The sequence below is a fragment of the Ovis aries genome, chromosome X (genome assembly GCF_016772045.2).
Source record: "Ovis aries strain OAR_USU_Benz2616 breed Rambouillet chromosome X, ARS-UI_Ramb_v3.0, whole genome shotgun sequence".
NCBI lineage: Eukaryota > Metazoa > Chordata > Mammalia > Artiodactyla > Bovidae > Ovis > Ovis aries.
Window position 1 is genome coordinate 40794404 of NC_056080.1, and position 25739 is coordinate 40820142.

The 25739-nt window shown below is 37.0% G+C and overlaps 1 protein-coding gene across 23 annotated transcripts in view; it reads right to left on the bottom strand.

Annotated features, from left to right (window-relative positions):
* Positions 1 to 25739, bottom strand: part of CASK (calcium/calmodulin dependent serine protein kinase) — a 379740-nt gene that overhangs the window by 77231 nt on the left and 276770 nt on the right. For 12 of the 23 annotated variants that reach the window (XM_042242034.1, XM_060407439.1, XM_027963055.2 and 9 more), the window contains exons 10-11: positions 22486 to 22585; positions 8963 to 9084 (exon numbers count right to left, since the gene is read on the bottom strand). In XM_042242034.1, the coding sequence (XP_042097968.1) occupies positions 8963 to 9084; positions 22486 to 22585 (222 nt within the window). Of the gene's footprint in view, positions 1 to 8962; positions 9085 to 19025; positions 19044 to 22485; positions 22586 to 25739 lie in introns of all 23 variants that reach the window. The other 11 variants (XM_027963054.2, XM_027963052.2, XM_027963048.2 and 8 more) reach the window with 1 other exon arrangement.

Genomic DNA, 25739 nt, shown 5'->3' on the forward strand with positions numbered 1-25739 from the left:
GGGATTTATCTTTGATCCAAGAAATTAAGACTTGCTTAACCTCCTAGTTCAATCTAAAAAGACTGTTGATGGCCTAACAACACAGGCCACTGTGGCGGATTTCTGTTCAGTTGGCTGCTCGCTCTGAGAAACTCAAACACTGGCCTCAGATGACCTAACTTGACTGACCTCACTTGGTCTTTTTCAGTTGGCCAATAACTCTAAAATGAAGTCTTGTAAGAAACAAATCATAATGCCTATTCTTGAGCAAGCAAAAGAAAGCATGAGGAAAAATAACCAGTTAGATGATACAGGCAGGCTTTATTTTACTTTTAATTAAATCTTATGAAATAGGGCACTTTCGAATACTAGATCCAAGTTTTCCCAAATGTGAGAAATTTCACTATGATATACATTTCTTTTCCATAAAAAACCTACTAAAATTTTTTTTAAAGTGCTAAAACCTCATTTTATAAGGTGTTCTTCTGAAACATCTACATTAATAGTTAAATACTATTTAGGGTAACTGAATTTCCTATTATTAATTTGTTGCTTTGAAAGAAAATATTTACATTAGGTATGTCATATGATATTTCATTACTGAGGCAGTTCAGTAAGTTTTGATTTAGGATATGAATTATTTTGTATAAGGAAACACCAAGCATTGGTACAAGTATCTGTAGCAAAAATGAATTTCTGTTGTGGGAAGTTAAAAGAGAACAAAAAAGACAGTCTGGCAGAAGTGGTTTTATGAGATAATGTTTGAAGGACCACAAAGAGAAGAAAGCAACTATGTTCTTGGATGTGAAGGCTGCAAGCCAACCACATTGAACATTCTTCAACTGAGCATACCACATTCTTTTATGGGGGAACACCCCCTCCAACCCTTCCCTTGGGAACAGCATGAAGAAGAATCAGAGCCTGTTGCACTTGGAAGGCTTTTTGAACATTCCCCTGCCTTCTGGTAAAGTGGACTATAGTGCTACAAAAATAGAAGAACACTCAGTGGGAAACACTGGTGCTGGGGACAAGCTGACTCTTGGTAGTTTAGAGTAAATTCCAGTCACTCTTTTAGGAGGTGATTCACCTGGACAAATAAGGGAATGAGAGGGACTGCTGTAGTTAACAACAGTTTCAGTGAAACTCACACATTCCTTTCACAGAGATGTATATCTTAGGAGCTAACCTGGAGACCACAGAGAGAGCAATTGCCTGGGGATGAAACTAAGGCTGAATTCCCCACTACTGGCTACTTTTACCTAGAGGATTTGCCTTTTCCAAGTATATAATTATCTACCACAAAATATTGATATTGGATGAATGGATAAACAAAATGTGGTATACACACAAGATGGAGTATTTTTCAGTCTTTAAAAGGAAGGAGATTCTGATACATACTACAACAAGGATGAACCCTAGGAACATTATGTTTGGTGAAATAAGCTAGTCACAAAAGAACAAATAAGGTATGATTCCACTTCTCTGAGGAACCTACAGTAGTCAAATTCCTTGAGACAGAAAGTGGAATGGTGGCTGCCAGGGGCTAAGGAGAGGGGGAAATGGTTTATTTACATCTTCCTTACTTTCTTTCACCAGTGGTTATAATTTTTGGTGTATAATCTTATATCTCTTTTATTCAATTGTTTTATCCTTTACAATAGTATTCTATTTTAAAAATTTTATCTTCACTTTATTCATTGCTTTTGTATAAAAGTATAGTTAATTTTTGTATGTTGATCTTGTATCCTGCAGTTTTGCTAACCTTACCTATTAGTTCTAGTAGATCTTTTGTAGTTTCCTTAGGATTTTCTATGTATAAGAATATATCTCTATGAGAATATGGTTTTACTTCTTTTCTAGGCTGCATGCCTTGAATTTCTTTCTCTTGCTTTACTGCACTGGCCAGAACTACCATAAAAATATTAAATAGAAGTGGTAATAGTGGAAAATCCTTGCTTTGTTTCTGGTTATATTAGTTTTCTATTGCTGCTTAACAAATGACCATATTCCTAAGTAGCTTTTTTCCTCCCTTTAAGTTTATTGATATTTACATTGAGAATGAAGAAAAACTAATTTGAAAATATTTAGGTCAGATGATATTTCTAGTTCTCTTTATCTTAGGAATGTTGTTTCATATGACACTTTCCCTATTGATACTAATATTTTGATACGTTGATGGAAACAGACATTGGAGTTTATACCCAACCAGTTAAAAACAGAGGAAAGAGACCCCCCATGTCTAAAGCAAGCTTGTCAATCTCCAGCCCCAGGAGGGAGGGGGCACAAGGCCACCTGTGCCCGGGCACTTACCACCCAGATGGTTTCATATTTGCTGAAGTTTACTCTTTAAGACTACATGGGACCCTGGGAAGGTACCAGTAGCTCAGCCTCTAAAGGTCCTTAGGCCTTATTTTTGCAGACATGTAAGTGCAAATCGACCAGACTACAAATCCATGGGAAACTTAGCTTTGGTATTTCCTGACTGGTAACCTATTTAGACATCCAAACTCAACACTGTATCAACTTACTTCTCAGACCCCAGATTGCTCAAAAACATCCAATTATTGCAGAAGTTCCATGTTTTTCCCTATTAGGAAACTTCTGAGTTCTAAAAATAAGCTATTTCCAAATATGACTACCAATTTAGTATCTTTAAAAAAAGCAAAATAGTAAATCAAGAGTTGTAGTTTAGATAGAAAAACTCTCTAACTCTCCCTAAGAAGCTAAAAAAAAAAATCATAATAAAGATATCAATAATATAAAATATGGAGGATTAAAGATATCAACTCATTTCTACACAATATTTTAAAATATTATTTTACTATAAAAATTACTTATAATATAAAACTGCTAAATTGCTATTGTAGTTAGTCTTTGCATTATTAATCTAATCACTGATTTTTTTTTTAAGAACTTGTCAAGAAAATAATCTTAATTAAGTGGGGCACCACATTTACCATGGAAACAGCAGTCTGTAACAAATGTTAACAGCTGCTCAGAGGTATGACAGATGGTGGGTGAATGTTTAAAACTTAGTCGTCAAAGTTTGGCAGAAAGGAATAAATGTGTAATTTAACAATGTTTTGTAACATTGTTGACTTACAAAATAAACATTAATTCTGTACTAGGAAAATTTCTACAAGAACTTAATAAGACTGAGAATCACCACCAAATGACATTTGCAAAATACTTTATCTCTGGAAAAAACTCTTGATTTTTCAGCCCACTGAAAACGCATCCATCATCTCACCATCCAGTGTATCATATACAAGTTCCAAAACTGATTCAAAATATTAGCAAAAGAGATAATTACACGTTCACATCAATTCCCAAGAAAGAAAGCCTAACTAATGAACAACAGGGTAACACTTCATTATTTTATAGTTGATTTTTATAATGTGCACTCAAACTTGAAAAGTCAATTCAGGGCAAAATTAGTTTTCCATGCTGTGCTGGGCTGGAGATTCTCCCCTCAAATTCATGGCTACCTGGAATCTCAGAATGTGACTTCATTTGGAAGTCAGGTCTTTGCAGATAGTAATTAATTAGGATGAGGTCATATTGGACTAGAGTGGGCCCTAAATCCGGTGACTAGTATCCTTATAAGAAGGCCATGTGAAGACACAGAATCACACACATACAGAGAATGCCCTGTGAAGATGGCAGCAGAGACTGAAGTACTGCAACTACAAGCCGAAAAACACCAAGGATTGCAGGCAACTACCAGAGCAAGGGAGGATTCTTCCCTGGAGCCTTGGAGGGAGCATGGTTCTGCTGGTACCTGACTTAAGACTTCTAGTCTCCAAAAGTGTAAGAATAATCTGTTATCTTAGTGAAAATCGCTTAGTCGTGTCTGACTCTTTGTGACCCCATGGACTATACAGTCCATGGAATTCTCCAGGCCAGAATACTGGAGTGGGTAGCCTTTCCCTTCTCTAGGGGATCTTTCCAAACCAGGGATCGAACTCAGGTCTCCCGCATAGCAGGTGGATTCTTTACCAGCTGAGCCACAAGGGAAGCCCAATTGGTTATCTTAAGCCACCCCATTTGGGGCAGCTTTAACAAACACACGCCAAAGTGTATTTTCCTAATACTGATCAATGTATTTCATATACAGAGCATCACTGTGCCAGTGCTTTAAATCTTTGAAAGCAGAAATATTGAAACAAGCTGGACCAGGCACAGTTCCTCCTCTTTATCTCTTCCTACAAAATGAGAATCAGCATATGTGTGCCAGGGTGAACTAGTTGAATAGCAAATATTCAGACATTCTGGATCTATTTCTAACTACAGATTATACTAGAATTCAAATCAGAAAGCATTTCCTCCTTCAGTGGAACCCACAATGTTTCTCCTTTTGTTTTAATGTAAATTCTTTCCATACAACAGATATTTTGTTTCCCTCAAACTAATTCTAAGAATGTTTCTTCAAATTCTGAGCTTGTTACTATTTTAAAGGCATGGCTAAAAAAAAAAGAGTGCTACACAGTCTTCTTCTGCAGGAACTTAACCTTGTTTCGTTTGGTCAGCTGAAAAATTATGGCCACATACTTAGCGATTGTGAGTGTTATTGAATTAGTAGAAATTACTTAAATATAATAAAAATATTTCATGAAATGACTCAGTGAGATTAAAGTAGCAATCAAGACATGGTCCACAAAACAAGGCCACTAGGTGTCACTGCTTGGAATTCTTGAAAAAACCAACAGAGATTCTGCAAAACAAAACAATCTGATTCCAAGAACACTAGAAGGAAGGACAATGAACGGTTAAAGTTGAAAAGCTTCTTCTCAAGTGTTGGTCTGTATAATGATCCTTTTTTTGTTATGCAGACCATAAGTACTGAAGTACTTAAACATTTTTCAATGGCTAGACTTCTCTAAATGGCAGCCATTTGAACACTTCATGGATCTCATGATTGAAATGTTGCCTGTTAACTCTGAAACAAGAGCTTAATGAGCCATATTTAAGGGCTGTAGATCAAGGGGGCATTATCTCATTTAGGATGATTGAGCTTTCATTGAAGGATGGCTCAGTTTGGATCAAATGCATCCCAATACTGCCCAGAGCTGGCCTTATAGCCAGTCATCTCAGGAGAGTTCTGGGTTCCACACGTAGTGCTTGTCTGCAAAATTGTTAAGATGTGATGTCTTTGGGGGAGCACAGCTTATTTTTAGCCCACCAGCTCCTTTTCAAATAGAGATGCATTGATGGGGCAGATACTGATACAGACACTTCTCTAAGTTTATAATTAATAAAAATCCAAAGGAACTTTAAACACATTTTTCCTCACTAAAATCTACGAATCTCTCCTGAAGTGGTGACAACATCTACCCAAGAATGCAGCAGTTATTCAAAATAAATATTTGCAGTGAGGTCTGAGAAGTTTAGCATTGGATGGTAATGGTAGCCTGGCTCAGTTCCAAAATCCAGCCTGTGTTTGATTATCTGCCCCTCTTTGTAGAAGCTAGCAATGTTCTTGTATTTCCTCTGCAGTCTCAAGCTTGGTATGCCGTTACATTAAGTAAGAAGAATACAACTCTGAAAACTAATTTGGGCTTCTCTTAGCCTTTAAATGACAAAAAGTCCTTGATCTAAAGAAGGCTAGTAAATCTTAGCACTGACTAGCGCTGAAATAAACCAAACCAAATCTTCATGCTCTGCTGTAGCTTCTTTCAAACATCCTACTTACTAGTTTTAGTAAAAGCTATATCTTCTATGGAAAATTCACAACTGTCACAACTTTCTGTATCTGGGACTTCCCTGGTGGTCCAGTGGTTAAAACTCTGCACTTCCACTATAGGGAGTGTGGGTTCGATCCCTGGTTGGGAAATTCCTGTATGCCTTTGCCAAAAAAAAAAAAAAAAAAACAACACCAAACCAACAAAAACAAAAAACCAAAACCAAAAAGAACAAAACTTTCTGCATCATATGAAACAATAATAAAGAATAGATATTTAAATAGCCAAGGAAAAGAGGTCAAACTAATTCAAATAACACATTAACAAAAACAATGATGACAAAACAAAGGAGAAAATGGAATGCTAGGAGCTATTCACAAAATAGAATGCATTTCAAGGGCTTTTTGGTGTCCAAAGAAAATAACAAGCTATTTAAAATAAATTTAATCTGAAATGTTCTCGAATTACTTAAGATAAATTACACTAAGGAGAAAACCCATTTCCTTATCTTCCTGAGCACATTTTTTAGCTTTACTGAAGTATAATTGACAAATAAAATTGTAATATATTTAAAGTGTACTACATGATGATTTGATAAATGTAAACATTGTGAAAGGATTCTAACAATCAAGTTAATACATCCATCACTTCAAATATTTATCATTTCTTGGGGATGAGAAGACTTACGTTCTATTCTCTTAGCAAATTTCAATTATAAAATACAGCGATATCAACTATAGTCACCATTCTATACATTAGATCCTCTGACCTTGAAGGAGGAAACAGACAGAGCTGGACTCCATCTTAGGCCAGGCTGTGAACATTAGGCTACACGCATGGTCCACCCTCCCAATGGACTCTGAACTTTGTGCCCGGTGTCTATAGAAATGGCATACCAATGGAAAACCAGACCCCCCCCCCAACCCCCGATAAAAGAGCCTCAGGACTTGTACTTGGACTCTCCATTGCCTAAAAGAATATGCTAATTGTCTCTGTAACAGAACAAAGTGGTAAATTCCATTATGTTTACTGGGATATGACCACAGGCCTATTGATAATATCCACTGTTTATCTAGTCTTGTGACACATGAATCGTAAGTTAACTTTGATCGTATCTCTCTTTTACCTTGTCCAGACTAGTTTCAAGGAATTTGGAGAGGTGGGTTTGAGCAAGTACACTTAGGGTATATAAGGTTTTCCCAAAAACTGGTTGGGGTCCTTGGCTTCAAGAGGAGACTCTGCCTTGGGCCCACCAGTGTAATAAACTGCACTCCACTATCTGCATTGTCCTTCTGAGTGAGTTTGTTTCCTGAAACGTGTGGCTACAACAACCTTATTTATCTTAGAACCAAAAGTCTGTACCCTTTTACCAACTTCTCCCCATTTTCCCCACCTCCCAGCCTGGGCAAGCACCATTCCACTTTGCTTCTATGAGTTCGACTTTTTAAAAAATTGATACTATGCAGTATTTGTCTTTCTCTGTAAACTATTTCCCTTGTATGGCTGAGTCCTTTAGCTGTTCACTTGAAACTCTCACAGCATTGTTAATTGGTGGTAGCCCAATCCAAAATAAAAAGTTAAAAACAAAAACAACCAAAAACAAAACAAAACAAAACCTATTTCCTAGCTCTCTTGCAGCTACTTAAGCATGTAACTAGTATTTGCCAGTGGAACATAGACAACTCTGATACAGCCCACTTGCAACCCTCACCCTGCAAAATTTTCCATTTTCTCTCATCTGCTGGTTGGGTGCAAAGGATGCAGTGGAAGAAGCCTGGATCCCTGAATGCCTGTGTGGAAGAGGCTCTTCCTGCTCCTCTCCTTCTCACCTACTGCAGTTGACTGTGATGTGAGCAAGAAATAAACTTCTATTCTGTTAAGCCACTCAAATTTTAGGACTGGATGCTGTAGCAGTTATTCAGTCTTGAATTGATACATATACTATGTTAAAATATGTAACTATTAAAAAATGGTAATTAACTTGATCAAATCTATGGATAGAAGCAACTGTGAGATACTATACTTGGTGGGAAGTTGAAACATACTGTGACACTCTTAGCTTGGCTTTTCCCAAACTGGTCCTTACCAATTTGGCTGGATTGTGAATGAAAATTCTCTGCCCAAATTAGTTTGAGAAATGCTATTAGAGTTAATTGTTTTTTTTGCTATAGGACATCTTAGAGATGGTATATACTAACACCTGTTGTGAATCCATATAAAGGGAATAAAGAACATAGCATTTCCCAAACTTATATAGCCAGTAAAAAATTTTAATCAATAAATTTTAGATCTACTCCTCTCTCTTGAATGGTAACACCCACAACTATCTCCCAGAACAGTGCTCTGTAGAATACATCATGGGAAATTTTGCAGTAGTTTAATTCATATAATATGGTCGATTAATCAGTGATCACCACAAAGTTCTAGGCATCCCAAAGCAAATTTTATTCTTATTAAGGGAAGATTTTTCTTGTAAAAAGACTAATATGTACAAGTAGACTAACATGTGCTAAGAAAGGTATTTTACTTAAAAATATGACTGAAATGAAGGCAGATGTGAACTGTTAGCTTCTGACTTGTACCTGTCAGTGCAGTCTGTCATATTTAATAATGGAATATATCCTTATGCTTTAAAGAGAGACACCGAGTTTATGAAAACCAGCAATGTTAAGTATGAGATGTGTGTGTGAATAGAGTCCGCTGCACAACATCTTGGAGAAGGCAATGGCACCCCACTCTAGTACTCTTGCCTGGAAAATCCCATGGATGGAGGAGCCTGGCAGGCTGAAGTCCATGGGGTCGCGAAGAGTCGGACACGACTGAGCGACTTTGCTTTCACTTTTCACTTTCATGCATTGGCGAAGGAAATGGCAACCCACTCCAGTGCTCTTGCCTGGAGAATCCCAGGGATGGGGGAGCCTGGTGGGCTGCCGTCTATGGGGTTGCACAGAGTCGGACACGACTGAAGTGACTTAGCAGCAGCAGTGCAACATCTAACTTAATTCTCTCTCTCCTATACTCATGTTTGAGGTGCAATGTTTGAAAACAATATTTAGAAGCAATGAGAGGCAATCACAGCAAAGCTCAATGGATTCTTCTAAAGACATACATATATACTTATTTTTTTCCACTGGACTTGTTAGGCTCTGTTGCATTTCTACCATATATAAGAGACTTAATTTCAGTTATGAATCTATGACAGATGACTTCCTGCATTTCTCACAGACGGGCAGCAACTGAAAAAGGACTGTTATGGTAACTATTCAGTTAACCCAAAAAAATTAATAAAGAGAAAGACTTACATCTAGTAGTGTATGAAGATGCTGATCCTGGAAAACACTGTGTAGAAAATCTAAGTCCTTTTCACTGCAGTCTGTAAGTGCATGAATCTCTTCCAGGCTGTCCAGCACCTGTGACACTGCTCCTAAGGGGAACAAACACAACAGAAATAGCCAGTAGAGAAAGTCAATGTCAAACCCACCTTAATAACCTAAATCTGACATTTCAGAACTGTGGACTAACACATTTCAAAGGTTCATGTCTTTACTGGAAAACAGACTTAGATGTGTTTCATATCACTTAATGATAGAGTATTTGCAGTGAATTTATGTTTTTAACAATGTATTTGCACGTTCCTCATTTTTCAAAATAAATTGCCTCTTGTCTTACTTGGATTAGGGCAATTCATCAACTACAACTGAGCTACTAGAAGATCTGGGTGCAGAAAGTCATACATCAGAAAGAGACTGTGGGTTCCCAGGACTCCATGATGTTTTGAAATATGATAGAAATAATGGAGATGGTCATTTCACACAGGGGCTTTCCAACAAGAACAGAAGGTGAAGCCAGACGTAGATGCGAGGGACAAACCTTCAACTGGGAGCTCCTGCTATGTAAATCCTTCTAAGGATTAAAAAAATAAAAAGATTTATTTATTTAATTTGGCTGCACTGGGTATTAGTTGCGGCATGTGGGATCTAGTTCCTTGACCAAGGATTGAGCCCAGGCCCCCTGCACTCTGAGTGTGGAGTCTTAACCACTGGACCACCAGGGAAGTCCTCTTCTCAGGATTTTTAAGGCTCAAACTTAACTAGCAAAAATCCCACTCCATTATTTTTCCTCCTTTTACATACAAAGTCAGTTGTTCTCAGTTAATTGGGCCCCCTTTTACTAAGGATAGATATACTGATTGACACGTCAGAATACCACAGTAGATATTAGGGGAAATAATTTTTGTAGGACAGTGTGGTCACTTTAAATTTCCTCTAATAACTGGGAATCCAGAGAGGTAGTAACAAAGTCACTTAGCCTTAAAGAAATGGTTAGCCTGTTCTACTCTGCAGACAACACGCACATATGCACTCCAGAGAAAGAAAAGCACCCTGAGAGCCTACACTTCAGGACATTAGTGTACATAGTGTTAGAGACATTCTAACAATAGGTGCCTCACTGCACATGTAAATCTTAAATCTGTAGTTTTCAACCAGCAGCAATTTTGCCCCTCAGGGGGACATTTGGCAATGTCTGGAAACACTTTTGATTGTCACAACTATGATGGTAGTCAGAGGGGGAAGATGAGGAATGGGGAAGAGTACTACTTTTCCAGAAGGCAATCTGATAATTTATATCAAAGAACCTCAAAAATGCTCATGCACTTTAATTCAGGATTTCTATTCACAAAAACTTACATTAAGGAAAAAATAGGAATTGTAGAAAGATTTGTGTCAGGATATCTATCATATAAAATGGATAAATATCTAATAATTAGAGAATGATTACATAAACTATAGAACATCCACGAAATGGAATACATAGCCACATGAAATTCATTTTTGAAGAATTTTAAAGACAGAAATCTGCATGATATAAAATTTCAGAGAGCAGAAGGTAAAACCACATAAACTGTGTACCCCCAATTATAACTGAAAAAAATACAAATTCAGAAAAAAAACCCAACAGAATGAAAAATACCAAAAAGATAATAGTAATTATATTTACTTTCCTGCTTCTATTTCATTCTGTGTTTGTCCATATGTTCTAAGGTTTCTACAATAGAAAAAAAGTTGCTATACAAGCAACTGCTTTTTGTAGTATTTAATTATGTTAAAAATTTTGGGCTTAAGACACATTAAGTGGTTATCTATGTGGAAATTACTGTAGTTAATTTTTAAAAATATTTGACTTTTTCCCTTTCAGTTAATTGTAGATCCATATGAACTTGTAAGAGATAATACGGGAAGATACCATGTGCCCTTCACCCAGTTTCCCCAGTGTGGTAACATATTGTAAACTGTCATATAGCATCACCAGGAATATTGACATTGATAGAGTCAAGCGACAGAATATTTCCATCACGCCAAGGATCCTTCATGTTGCCCTCTTATAACTGCAATAATTTCCTTCCTGCCCTTCCTACCTCCTAACCCCTGCCTGGCAACTAGTAACCTGTTCTCCATTTCTATAATTTTGTCATTTCAAGGGATCTATATAAATGAAACAATATGGTGTGAAACCTTTTGGGACTGGCTTTTTTGACTTAGCATAATTCTCTGGAAATTCATCCAAGTTGTTGCATGTATCAATAGTTTAATCCTTTTTATTCCTGGGTAGTAGTCTATGGCAGGGATGTGCCACAGTTTACCATTAATCTGTTGACAGGATTGTGAATACTTTCAAATTTTGAATAATTACACCTACCAGGCTATTGGTATGCCTTTATTGAAAACAGTAAGTGGACACTAAGTGGAATAAAAAAGGTACAAGGCAGAAATCAGTCCTCATTTCCCCTGCTAGTCTTAAAAGTGTATTAATCTAATCCACTTCCTTCTCCCTACTCATCTCAGGACTTTTACTTTGTTCTGAGAAGGAAAAAAATATCTGGAAATTAGTTAAAAATCAGGTCTCTTGTCATCCCTCACTAAAAGCCTTGGAAAGCAACAGGTGATGTGAAGAAATTAGTCCCAAATATTCCACTGAGTCCTTGATCCCGGTACATCATCAACAACAGAATTATATGATGCCAGGTTTATAAAGTTACTAAAGCCAGTTCTAAGCTTTTGGATTAACTGCAACAACAAAAATACTAATGAAATGTGTATTTTTTTTTTTTGTATATTAAAAAACTTAACAGAGAGCAGAGAAAGCTAATTACTATTTTCACTCAGTTATCTTAGTGGAATCTTATCCAGTTTTTATTGTCTCTATCCAGCATTGCTTATGCTGATCTATTCTATCTATATCTATTCTATTCTATGAAGTAGTTTATTAATACTATAAGATTAAAATAAAACAAGCTTGTATCTAGCGAATACTAAGATGGTAAGTCTAACCACTGGGAAGCAACTTTGGCTGTATCAGACCAGGGACGTATCATTTGTTGGTTTGTTAACTCCCAAAGCTCTATGCAATCCCTGTCCTACAAGCATCTCCATGCATTATCCAACATGTGCACTTGCTCACTCTTCATTTCTGTGCTGTGAGGTCCTTAAGGCAGGCCAATATTTGATTAACTTCATTATCTCCACAAAGTATGCCTTGAATGAAGTATTAAAGAAACAAGGATAAGAGCAGTTCCCAATTCCTGAGTGTTTGTGATGTGCCGGGCACATCCCCAGGACAACATAGTAAGGTAAATACAGTACCCGACCTTTCTAGATAGGGAATTGAGGATCATAGAGATCAAGGAAGGTCACAGCTAGAAGTGGTAAAGCCAGGACTCAACCCAGTGTGTCTGGATCCAAAGTGTATGTGCTTCTTGACTTTCTATGGTAACTGGCTGGATTAGGAAATGGAGGGAGAACCTTCAACAAGAAGTGACACGTGGTTTATGCAAGTGACACGTGGTTTATGCATGGATATGGAGGTTAGAAAGGAATTTGAATCCTACTGGGTCAGACAGTAAGCAAAACTTTTATCACATGTTCCTGCCTTTGCCAGATATGAGGCAGGGGTTTCAAGGAAAACAGATGTGATCGCCGGTCTCAAGGAAAGGGCTCTCATGCAGGTGTGTGATGTAGGCACATTATACCCGGAAGCAAATGATTTAGAGGAGGTAAAAACTAAAGTGGCACAGAAACAGGCTGCCCAGGGAGAAGCTGGGACAGTCTCAGAGGAGAGGCGAAAGTTCATGTCACTCAATCATGTCCGACTCTTTGCAACTAAGTCAGTTCCTAGGCAGGTTGATAAGAAGTCCAGGGTCTCCGAGGAGGAGAGAGGGGTCTGGTATTCTCAAGGAGTAGGAAAGGACAAACATCTTTTTTTTCCCCTCTACATTCCTTAGTCTTAGTCATATAAAACTTTTTTTTTTTTTAAAGCCTGGAACTGATGATTACACACACACACAAACAACTCAGTTTATACTAAGGATTATATAACAACAATGCATCCTACTTGAGGAAAGGAACCCCTTTCCTTCCTGAAAACCTTCTGACTAATCTTGTGATCTTAAAATGTATATTATGGGAGTGGGTCTGATAAGATCTTTCTATTGTTAGGTTATAATTCTGTCATCTTAAAATGTAAATTGTGGGAGTGGGTCTGAACTGAAGAAGTGAAAGTCGCTCAGTCGGGTCTGACTCTTTGCGACCCGATGGACTATATAGTCCATGGAATTCTCTAGGCCAGAATACTGGAGTGGGTAGCCTTTCCCTTCTCCAGGGGATCTTCCCAACCCAGGGATCAAACCCAGGTCTCCTGCTTGGCAGGCAGATTCTTTATCAGCTGAGCCACAAGGGAAGGGAGTGGGTCTAGTAAGATCTTTACAACCTTGAGACATTCTTTTGATTTATTATAATAACCAATTAAAAAAGTATAGAACTCCCTTTTCTAAGACTAGTGAGTGGGGGCACTCTCTGTCCTCCTTCTGATATCTATGTCAGAAGCTTTCTCTGTCTATTTTCATACTTAATAAAACTCTGCTGTACAAAAGCTCTTGAGTGATCAAGCCTGGTCCCTGTTCCCAAAGCTAAATCTTCGGAGATCATGAATCCGACATCGTTCACCTTAAGCTATCATGATCCCATTGACTATACAGTCCATGGAATTCTCCAGGCCAGAATACTGGAGTGGGTAGCCATTCCCTTCTCCAGGGGATCTTCCCAACCCAGGGATCAAACCCAGGTCTCCCATACTACAGGCGGATTCTTTACCAGTTGAGCCACCAGGGAAGCCCAAAGAGGTGGATGAGCAGGAATTCAACACCTCCACCTAGGTTTCCAATCTGCTCTGACAGACCCAGTGGATGCTTTGCTGGAAAGCACAAGGGCAACCATTAACCTGTGTCTCTAGTAGGTAAGACCTACCAGGTCAACAGGTCTATTTAATTTCCTTGGATCTGTCACCTTTTCTGAATTGATTTATAGTCTGATCTTGTACCCAAATGTGATTAACTTTGTAGGTTTTCAATCATGAAAGGCAGTATTTCCACAGGTGTGCTCAAGTTGCTTCTTTCAAGCTCTGAAAAGTGTCCCTAATTTAAAAGTTTCTGTCATTAGCTAGGAAACTTAATAGTCCTTATTCCATCCCTCCTTTGTCTTTTCATATTGAATAAACACATATTTTTGGTCTAACCTCAAGATCTTTCTTTACTTTTGATTGTTTTAACACCTCTCCTGACACTGTTTCTAGTTTCATTTGTTCGTTCTTTGAGTATGACCAGCAGAACCACATCTCACAGATGGGTAAACTGATATCTGCAGTTCAAGTCATGTAAAATCTCATAATTTTTCAATTCATTATAAAACATTAATATACACAAAGACATTTCTGCGGCTTTTCCATTGTTACTGTTTTACATACAGAGGCAGAAGTAGTAATTAATGTAACACAACACCACACCTAGATCTTAAGTTGTCACTCGTATTTATTTTGTTGATCAATAACTGTCATATCTGAAAGAACTACTCAGTTTTCTCAAAAACTGAAAAGGATTTTTTTTCTATGAAACCCCTGAATGAACTTGTGACTATCTTGAAAAAAAATCAATAAATAGCATGTAAGTTCACCTCAGAGGGCAATTTATCTAATGGCAGGACTGTAGGTATTCCATTCACTTTTGTTTTCTAGGCTACATTTTGCAGAGTGTTTTGTACAAAAAAAACACTAATAAAATATGTTTGATTAAACTTATTGTTTTCTTCTGAAAGTAGCATTGACATACACACACTACCATGTATAAAACAGATGGCTGGTCAGAAGTTGCTAAATAACCACGGGAGCCCAGCCTAGTGCTTTGTGACAACTGAGAGGAGTGAGATGGGGGGGGGGGGCGGCAGGGGGGAATTTAGAAGGGTGAGACAGATTGGGGGGGAGGGGAGGGAGGGGATATATATATTATTATGGCTGATTTGCATTGTGGTATGGCAGAAACCATCACAACATTGTAAAGGAATTTTCCTCCAATTAAAAATAAAATAAAAAATTACTGTTTTCTGAGCAAATTCTGAAGCATTGAAAATAAAATATTATAATAAGAAATATGTAACCACAGAAAAGTTTATTTCATGGCACGGTTTCCTTAAAGTCATGATGGAAATTATTTTACTACTTATATTTGTATAACAGTTTATAATTTCCAACATGTTTTTTATGCTTGTTATCTTATGTGATTCCACCATAACCCTGCCCTGAGGACAAGTGTTCCTATATTTGGGAAAAAAGGAGGCTCTTTCATGTTAAATGACCCTGGGGCCACAGTAGTTGAGTCGTAGAACCCGGGCCTCTAGCACCTAGTCCTTCCACTACAGACTGATCCCTCCTGAAACCATGCCCTCACCAACACACTTGAATACATCCCTTGGTCTAAACTTTCACAATGATAAATTTATTAGAAAGTAATCAAGCTCGGTCTTTGGAATAGTATTTTACTTTAGCTTCTGCCTAATTCATTTGGTCATCAAGTTTGTATCTAAACAATAGGTTAATAATCATACATTTTAACTTTGAACATTTCTACCTTCCCCAGGAATCTCATGGATACAACTTTCTCAAAAGTTTTCTGCTACTGTTATGAAATAATAATCAAGAAAGCATAAATATGTCAATTGTTTTAAAAATATGCTTTAAAAACTTTGAGTCTAGAACTGCTTCGTTAGAAGTAGAAAAGTCTCATAAAAATGTTGACTGAGTAAAAATAACCTGAAAGGAGGACAGAAAAATAAATAGTACAATGCTTAAACTGTTCTCAGTGTTAAAGTAGGTAGAGTCTGTCTTAAAACTATTTCCCCCAGCTTTACTATGAAAAATTTCAAACATATAGAAAGTTGAAAGAATTGTATTCACTACCTAGATTCTACAACTAACAGTTTGCAATATTTGCTTTATCACATATCTATCCACACATCAATTCACCTTATTTATCATTCATCTCAAGGTAAGTGGCAGAATGGTCAACATTAGTACACTTCACCTCTAACTAAACACATCAACATTAGTACACTTCACCTCTAACTAAACACATCGGCATAGATTTTAATACTCCCCTCTCTTTCTCTCTCTCAGGTAAAATTTATATAGAGTGAAATGCAAAAATCTTAAGTGTATCATCCAATGAGTTTTCATAAATGTATACACTGCATACATCTGATAAACAGTATATATCCATGTATGCAGTTATTTCAGTAAGAAAGATTTATATGTATACATTTAAAAATTATATATATAGCTGTAAAATCCAATATCACTGAGCAAATTCAGTATCTCAGTCTAGTCTAGTTTCACCTGGAGAGTTATCAATAACCTCTATTTCCTATTACATTAGCAGTCCTATTTATATAACACTGAATCAGTATCACACATTCATATCAACCACTCAAAGTCCTTCCTGGCAAAAGCAGTAGCATTACAAAAATCTGCTTACTAAGGTAGGATTAAGTTAAAATTCATCAATTTTGGTGTACATTTTCATCACTCCACAAAAGCTCCTTCTTTGAAGTCAATCTCTTCCCCTTACCTTTACCCCTGGACAACAGCTATTAATCCCATGGTACAAAGCAAATTTTGGTTATTAGTCAAGTTATAACCTATAGTGAATCCTGTAATGAAAATTGTATTTTGGATTTAAGCATCTGTGCTACATCCAATTCAAGTTATGAAAACTTACACATGGTGATAAATGCATTAGATTCTTTATGTATAGATTATAGTTGTTTTTGTTGTTGTTTCAACCCCATGGATTGTAGCCCACCAGGTTCTTCTGTCTGTGGGATTTCCCAGGCAAAAATACTGGAGTGGGCTGCCATTTCCTTCTCCAGGAGATCTTCCCGACCCAGGGACTGAACCTGTGTCTCCTGCACTGCAGGCAGATTCTTTACTGCTGAGCCACCAGGGAAGCCCATTGATTATAGTGCAGATGACTTAAAATTTATTAGTTAAAAGAAGCAAAAACTCTGCAGATGTATTTTGTCAGAGTGCAGATACCATAATTCTAATGCCATTATACTTGTTAAAGCAATCTATATTTCTAAATAGCAACATCGCTGGGCACAAAGTTGTCAAAGTACCTTAAATAACATTATGCTGGTTGTTAATTGCCCATTCATATAAGGCTTTTGGAGAAGGATATGGCAACCCAATCCAGTATTCTTGTCTGGGAAATTCCACGGACAGAGGAGCCTGGCGGGCTACAGTCCATGGGGCTGCAAGAGTCACACATAATTTAGCGACTAAACCACCACCACCACCACCACCACCACCACCACCACCACCACCACCATATAAGGCTTTACAACTAAGGAAAAGCACTACTTGATACCTTCAAGATGCTTTTCCCAAATGACACAATAGATCTACTTGATTAAAAAAAATAAAAAGAAGGGTACTAAATCTGGAGAAGCAAAACCAGTTACAAATGGGAAGTGTCTTATATTTCAATGGTCATTAACATGTACATAGTGGGCAGCCTCTGAGATGGCCCCCAAGATCCCTGACTGCTGGTATTCATGCCCTCATATAATCAGTCCTTTACCCTGGAGTGTAGGCTGGACTTATTAACTCACTTGTAACAAACAGAATAGGGCAGAAGCGATAGAAAATCATTTCTGAGATTAGGTTATAAGAATGGTGGTTTCTGTCTTGGGTACACTCTCTTACTTTTGCCCTCTCTCTTTGATTATCTGTGCCAGGGGAAGCAAATTTCAAGGCTGTGAGCAGAACTGAAGCCTATCAACAACCAGGTGAGTGAGTGTGGAAGAGGATTCCCTCTACAGTTGGGCCTCCAGGTGAGATCACAGCTCTTGATGACATCTTGACTGCAGAATCATAAGAGATCTTAAGCCAGGGGTACTCAGCTAAGCCATGCCCAGATTCCCGACCAACAGAAACTGTGAGATGATAAATGCTGCCTTGACATTATTCATTAGAGATCAACAGATAACTAACATACTGTGAGCTTTTTATATTAAATTGGCTGCAATTTGAGCTACAAGTAACTAATACAAGAACGTGTGACAATGAATTTTGTTATTAGCACCCAGATTTTCTATTTATCTTTGTCTCTTATATACTTTCCCCCCAGTAAGCACAATGCTGAAATAAAGATTTATTCTACTGCTTTAACTGAAATTATTACTGAGATAATTGTAGATTTATATGCAGTTGTTAAGAAATAATATAGAGATCCCATGTATACTTTGCTCAGTTTCCCCACTGGTAACTCCCTCCCCACCCCCCACTGGTAACTTTTAAAAAAACTACTGTGTAATATCACAACCAGAATACTGACATTGATACAATCCACCCATCTCATTTAGATTGCCTTAATTTTACTAATACTCATTTGTGTGTATGTAATTTCTTACATACATTTTACTTTACTATTCTCACTTATTCAAATTATATCTTTTTGTAATTAAAATCTATCGATTATATTATTCTTATGTTCTTTCTGATGGTAGAAGTTGTTAAGAGACATAAATCCAGGAGTTTATTTCATAGCTCCATAGCAATACTGAAAATAGTAACAGAGAGTAATAAACACTGCTTATAGATTATATAACAATTAAAGGGACATTCACTTACCCTGAAAGGTTTCTTGAAAGCAAACTATAAAATAAATTGTTAGCCTTCTCCCAGAATAATGTATTTGTGCTGGAAATTAAGATGTGAAATAATATTAAGTGCGCTTAAAATTTTAACACTGCCTCTTTTTCCTCTTATGAAAGAAGTGAGAAGTTAGTAGTATTTGTGCAACAATGCTCCAGGAAATCAGTACATCCAAGTTTTTATTCTATGGCCAGGCAGTGTTAAAATTCATACACAAACATCTAAGCAGAAACAGCTGAGGATAAAGTCAAGCTGGTTATGAACCATGCAAAGCCAAACACTTTTGCATAAAAGATAAACCTTAGAGGAAAACAAAGGGATACCTACTTTCTGCTGCTAGAAGTCCTAGGAGGAAGGCAGCATATGGACAAACAACAAACAGTATAATTTTAGAGCAAGCAGGTTATCAAGCCACAGTTGGGCTCAGTAGATGAGCCACAAGAAGCAGAGTCTCTTAGCTGAGCCCCAAGTGAGCCCTTGTGTTCTGAGAGCACATTTGCTGGGTTCTGAGTCTGGTTTCCTTGATTTGAAATATAAGAACAGAATATTTCCACTTGGAATTGGTAAATAACAAAGCAACAATACACTGTTTATCTTAAGATTAAGCCTAACAATTTCTGGAGAATGTATAACTGACATTTCAATACTCAAAATAGGAAAAAAACCTCTTATATAAAAATTATTTTACAATGCAAACAGCATACCTAAACATGTTAAACTCTTCTTTAGAGGACTGGTTGATTTGTTTCGATTATTTTTTTCCACTGTTAATGAGAGGCTCTGTTAAATTTTTTTAAAATTATAATTATAATTTTGAATAGAATTTGCACTAACACAGGATTGCCAGCTTTTAATTTGGTCAAGCAAGGTCTTTAAGAAAAAAAAATTTACCAAACTACCATTCATTCTTATTTCGTAGAAAGAACAGAAAAGGCATTATCTAAAGATGAAAAACAGTCTATCTCAAGAAAGGACAGTTGGTGACCTTATACTATTTTCTAACTCCTCTTTCTCCAATCCCTCACCCCTGCCCGACAAGCACTTGCTTTATCATTACTTTTCTCTTTTTGAAATGGGTTTTCTGGAAGAACTCTCAGGTAACAATGGAAAGTGCTTTATGTTTTGTTCTGTAAAACAAACTCATGCAAATTTTGACAGAAAGACAGTGGAAAGGATGACATTGGGAACTTAAATGATGGAGAATTAAAGGACTAGAATTAAATAGAGAAGAATTTAGGCTTGAAAATTGAGAAGAATATTAAAAATAAAAATACTTTGAAAATTAAAATATAGATGTGCTAATTATCTAGATAAAATAAAAGCTTTCTGCAACCAACCATATAACCATTACTTTTACATTACAGTTGGAGAAAAAAAAATTGGCAAAGATAGATATTTGGTAAATAATGCTGACAATAATAGATAATGCCGCCTTTGCAATGGCTTAGTATTAAAAGTTAAAAAACCATCACAATATTGTAAAGTAATTACCCTCCAATTAAAAAATAATTTTAAAAAGTTAATTTTAGGAACATATGAATAATTCCTGGTAGCCATGTGAAATTCAGGAAAACATTAGAATTTTCTTGAAAATTTTCCTTTGTTTTGACATCTGACTATATAAAAATTTTCATTTAGGGTAGATGATCAGACACATATACTGTATAACAATTTTATCTTTTATTGTTAGCAGCTGAACAGTGCCATTTAAAAATATTTTAGAGACATTTAGCATATCAAATGGATAGACTGCTTTTAGGATCCTTAAGATGTGGAAATTTTAAAAAAGATAGGATGAGACGACAGGAAAGGGAAGCAATAGGGAATGCAAAATTGTGAATAACTAATTTGAGGGCTTGCAAGACAGTGTAAGAGATTTCTTTTTTGTTTAAAAAGCAAGTACTGTAATCAGAAACTATTTTAAAAATATCATTTAGAGATTATACTGGAAAAAAAAACAGAAAAAACTGAGCAATGAAAATGTATTTAATAGAAAATAAGCATGTTTATAACTGTAGACAATTCCTTTCCCTAGAAGGAAAATCCAGCTCTTGACAGAAATGAATACTCAAGAGCTCATTAAACTCTTGCTAAGCAGAGGTAAATATTATGGGGCAACAGTAAAGAATCAGGTCTATGAAGCTGTTGCAAGGACTGTCCTACTGTCTTCCTATTGCCAAATATGAAAATGGTATTAGAGATCTTGGCCCCAAATCTCTAAATGTATTATTCCAAGTATGTGACTATATCACATAGTCACAGTACAACATAAAACTCTTATTAGATCCACTCCCCCTAGAAAGGGTTAACTGTAATCTAAGTGTGAAGAGGGAAGGAGGAGTTTCAAGTTAAAAACAACAAAAAGCTACGAATGGAGAGAACAAAATGGACTGGAAGAAAAAAACACTGACGTGAAACAATAGGGAGCATTGGGGAACATACCAGTAACACAACTATAGCCTTTAATGTGGGAAGGACTCTGGATAATTACCAAGTCAGCACAAGAGGAAAAGAGCAAGTCCTCCTCCTCAGAGTCTCTTCTTTAAGATTCCCATTTATAAAAGTTTTTGGAAATCACCTTCACTCAAAAGAGGAAGAGTCACATCCCAATTGGTAAAGGTCAAAATGAGGAACTATATAGCTGTTGGAATGGGAAATTTGATCCTGTTATTTTGCACAAGGTATAAGAGCATACCAATTGGTCAGAAACTCTGTGTGTACATGTTGTATGTGAGCATGTATGTGCACTCATGTGTATAACAGAGGAAAGAAGAAGCATAAATATTGACAAATGCTCATGGTTCCAACAATAAAAGAAGCATTAGCACATCCATTCTTCCTATATGGCTAGTTATGAAGGACAAACAACTCATGCTTTAGGAAGGGCTCTGGGCCCTGATTCCAATGGTAATACATGAACACTGAATGAGCCAGTGCAAGAGTACAAAAACCAAATCACCAGTACAGAGTCAACCATATGACAAGCACTAAGTAATTCTAATGAAAGAAAGAAAAGCTGATGCCAGAGGACATATGATGTAGGAGTTAATAAACACACAAGTAGAAATTAAAAACTAACACACATACATGCATTTGCATATACACACAAATGAGTCTTATGTATTTTTAGCAAATAATCCTTGAGACTACCTCACAGTAGGATGGAAATCTGAGCATTTAAAAAATTAGTTTTGTGAACACTAGTGAGTTTTTTCAGGAGTACCTATAGATATTTCATCAAAATAGGTAATTCTTCTATGTTCCTCCCCCTTGAATGCTTGTATAGACATGCTATAGACTTTATAAAAAGAGAAGAACCTGTAAATCGTTTCAAGAGATAATTCACAAGACAGGTTTACATTGAAAGATTCAATTAAAAGTAGCGTTGTTCCAAAGTCTGACCTGCTACAGTTGATATGGGGAAAATTTTACATCAGAAATTTGTGTTGAGGTAGAAGGTAATCACAAAGATTCAAGAAGACTGACTACAAATGTTGGATTGGATGAAGTGCAATGTTGGGTCTGGAGGGAGGAAAGGGGAAGAAGTATTTCCAATGTTAAAAATAAAAAGTGAAATGTCGGCTTGGAGCGGTAGGGGAAAGCAATTTTGGTATTAAAACAAAAAAGAAATCAGATACATAGGGAAGGAATCTGGCTGCTGACAAACTTCTTTAGAATTTCTTGGAGACTAGAACTAGATTCACAGGAAAAGTTTATTCATAATGAAAGAGAAAAGATGTAGACACCACATGATTCACTCTAGTGAATGAATGAATGATTCAATTACCTGAGGAGGTAGGGTCTTCGGAGAAATCTGGCAACTCTTCAGGGGGATCCCCATAGAATGAGTTGAATTTGTGACTTGACACAGCTGCTAGTACTGCACCCTAAAGCAAAGAGATGAAAAAAAAAAGATATTTGTATATATATTAAAAATTTTCCTTTTGTTTTTGGCTGTGTCATGAGGCTTGTGGGATCTTAATTCCCTGACCAGGGATTGAACCTGGGCCCTCAACAATGAAAGCATGAAGTCTTAACCAATGGACTGCCAGGAAATTCCTGAAAATATATATTATTAAAAGAAATAAACAACAAGGTCTTATTGTATAGCACAGAGAATTACATTCAATATCCTATGATAAACCATAATTGAAAAAAATATATAAAAAAGAATGAATCACTTTGTTGTACAGCAGAAATTAATACAACATTGTAAATCAACTATACTTCAATAAAAGCATTGATAAAAATACATAAATACAAAAAAGTTAATCACCAAATGGTTATTTAAGAAATATGGACATAGATGGACATGTTCGTTCAGGCATGTCCAACTCTTTGTGACCCCATGGGCTATAGTCTGCCAGGCTCCTCTGTCCATGGGATTTTCCAGGCAAGAATACTGGAGTGGGTTGCCATTTCCTTCTCCATGGGATTTTCCCAACCCAGGGACTGAATCTGGGTCTCCTACACTGCAGGCAGACTCTTTACTGCCTGAGCCACCAGGGAAGCCCACTGAGATGACCCAGAGGGATGGTATGGGGAGGGAGAAGGGAGGGGGGTTCAGGATGGGGAACACGTATATACCTGTGGTGGATTCATGTTGTTGTATGGCAAAACCAATACAATACTGTAAAGTAATTAACCTCCAATTAAAATAAATAAATTTATATTAAAAAAGAATTATTCAGGAGGTCAAATATATAGGAAATGAAAGCTAGAAAAGAGGTGGCTTAAAATAATTTTGAATTCTTTTAGATAAAGCACATACACATATACCAGAATAACACTGTCAGGGATTGCGGAATTATATGAAACCATTTACATCTTGAACTTAAGCATGTACTAGACAATGAAATATTCTGCAGTCACTATAAAATGATGCAGCAGAAGAGTGTTTAATGAAATGATACGGTGATTGTGATGAATTACACAAAAAAGTTTTTGAAAATCTATAGTATGATCCTATTTTTGAAAAAAGTTAATCAAGACATAAAAGATTGATATATATTAAAATGTTAATAGTATTAATTATTCTTGGATAGTAAGAATGAAGTCATTTTTCTTTTTTAAAATCTTTTTTCCCTTTCTTTTTGATACTAATAATGACTATGCACTACTCTTATACAGTAATTCTCAATTAGGCTACCCAATAGAATCAATTACATCTTGACTATTTTAAAGCACATGACACCTCCATTGATTCCTAGCTCAGAATCACTGTCATACTGAATCCATGACATCTCTTAAGACTACTGGGTAGAAAAATGTTGGGAATGATTGTTTCAGTGACAAGAATGATAATGTTAATAAGTGTCCAATCACATGAGTGTTAGGCATAGGTCAGAATATCCAGGTGTGTTCCTAGGTGCTGCCACTTTCCATCTGCATGACCTTACTTGAGTTAATCATTTAACCTCTTGAGGTTTTCTCATACAGTGAGGATATTAAAAGTGACGTAGCTTACCCTACATGACTGTCAAAAGTCGTAATGTTTATGAAAATGCTTTGTGAACCATAAGCATTTTGTAAGTGCAAATTATGACTGTGTTCAGAGAGCTAAATAAACAAAGAGTCAGACATGACTTAGCGACTTATACAACTACTAATATGTAGCTAGAACCTAAGCAGAGCCTTTGCTGCTCTAGGTAGAATTTTTCACTTAGGTAGCCTGAGTATCATATCACCCTTGTAGTCTAAGTGTAAAGTAGCCTAAGTCTACATTTTAAATACTGACCTCTTAGATTTTTTTGGGAAAAAAATGATGACTCTTTTGTGAATGCAGGGATTCATTAAATATCATTGATAATCAAAATCTATTTATGAGTATGTGCTCAGTTGTGTCTGACTCTTTGCAACTCCATGGACTGTAGCTCATCAGACTTCTTTGTCCATGGCATTTTCCAGGCAAGAATACTGGAGTGGGTTGCCATGTCCTTCTCCAGGGAATCTTGGTGACCCAAGGGTCTAACCTGCATCTCCCTTGTCTCCTGCACTGGTAGGCAGATTCTTTACCACTAGCTCCATCTGGGAAGCCCCAATAATCACAATAATGCATGATAAAATTATTAATAATCATTAGTAATTCTAATAACATTATTAATAGAAACACATTCCTACAAGGTTCATTTTTAGAAGGGTGGTTATATAAGGTTTCTTTCTACAAATATAAATTGAAAAAGAGAGACAAAAGAGGGAAGGGCAAAAAATAGAGAAGTGATCTTGATGATGATTCCACGCAACTTTCAGATTTCCGTAAGTCCAGGGTTAACGCCTGAGAGTGTCTCATGCAGAATTTTATGAAAATAATTGTACTGAATGTTGACTTCTTCTTTCTGTAGTAGAAGCTTATTCCACTTTATATATATGTTCTCTAAAAGCTGGGTGAAAATGGAATTTGTATAGATCATAGCACATGTTTCCCACACATATTGAAATTAAAATCTTTAAGATGCTTAATTTTTATTTCCAAATAAAGTTCAGCTGACTTTCTTACTATATTAGTTTCATGTTTTAAGGCCGGTTCTAGCTATTAAATACCACTGTAGCAAAAGATCTATAAATACTTTTACTAGGAAAGCGCTCTTTAAAAGAGCCCTGAGAGGTAAATTCTTTTGAAACAATAGTAGCAAGTTCCTGATTTATCTGTCTTATGGTTAGCAGTTTTGTTTATTTAGCTCTGTAAACACAGTGGCGGCTGCGACGGACCGCGCAGAAGCGCGGGCGGCTGCGACGGACCGCGCAGAAGCGCGGGCGGCTGCGACGGACCGCGCAGAAGCGCGGGCGGCTGCGACGGACCGCGCAGAAGCGTGGCGGCTGCGACGGACCGCGCAAAAGCGCGGCCAGGAGAAGCTATTCCACACCCAAGGTCAGGGGCGGTGACTGAGAGTGCCAGGCTGCGACAGCACAGGAGCAGCTGAGAGGAATTATCCCACCTCTGAGGTCAGGGGTGGCGGCCGGGAGGAGCTACCCCACGTCCGGGGTCAGGGGCGGCGGCCGGGAGGAGCTACCCCGCGGCCGGGAGGAGCTACCCCACGTCCA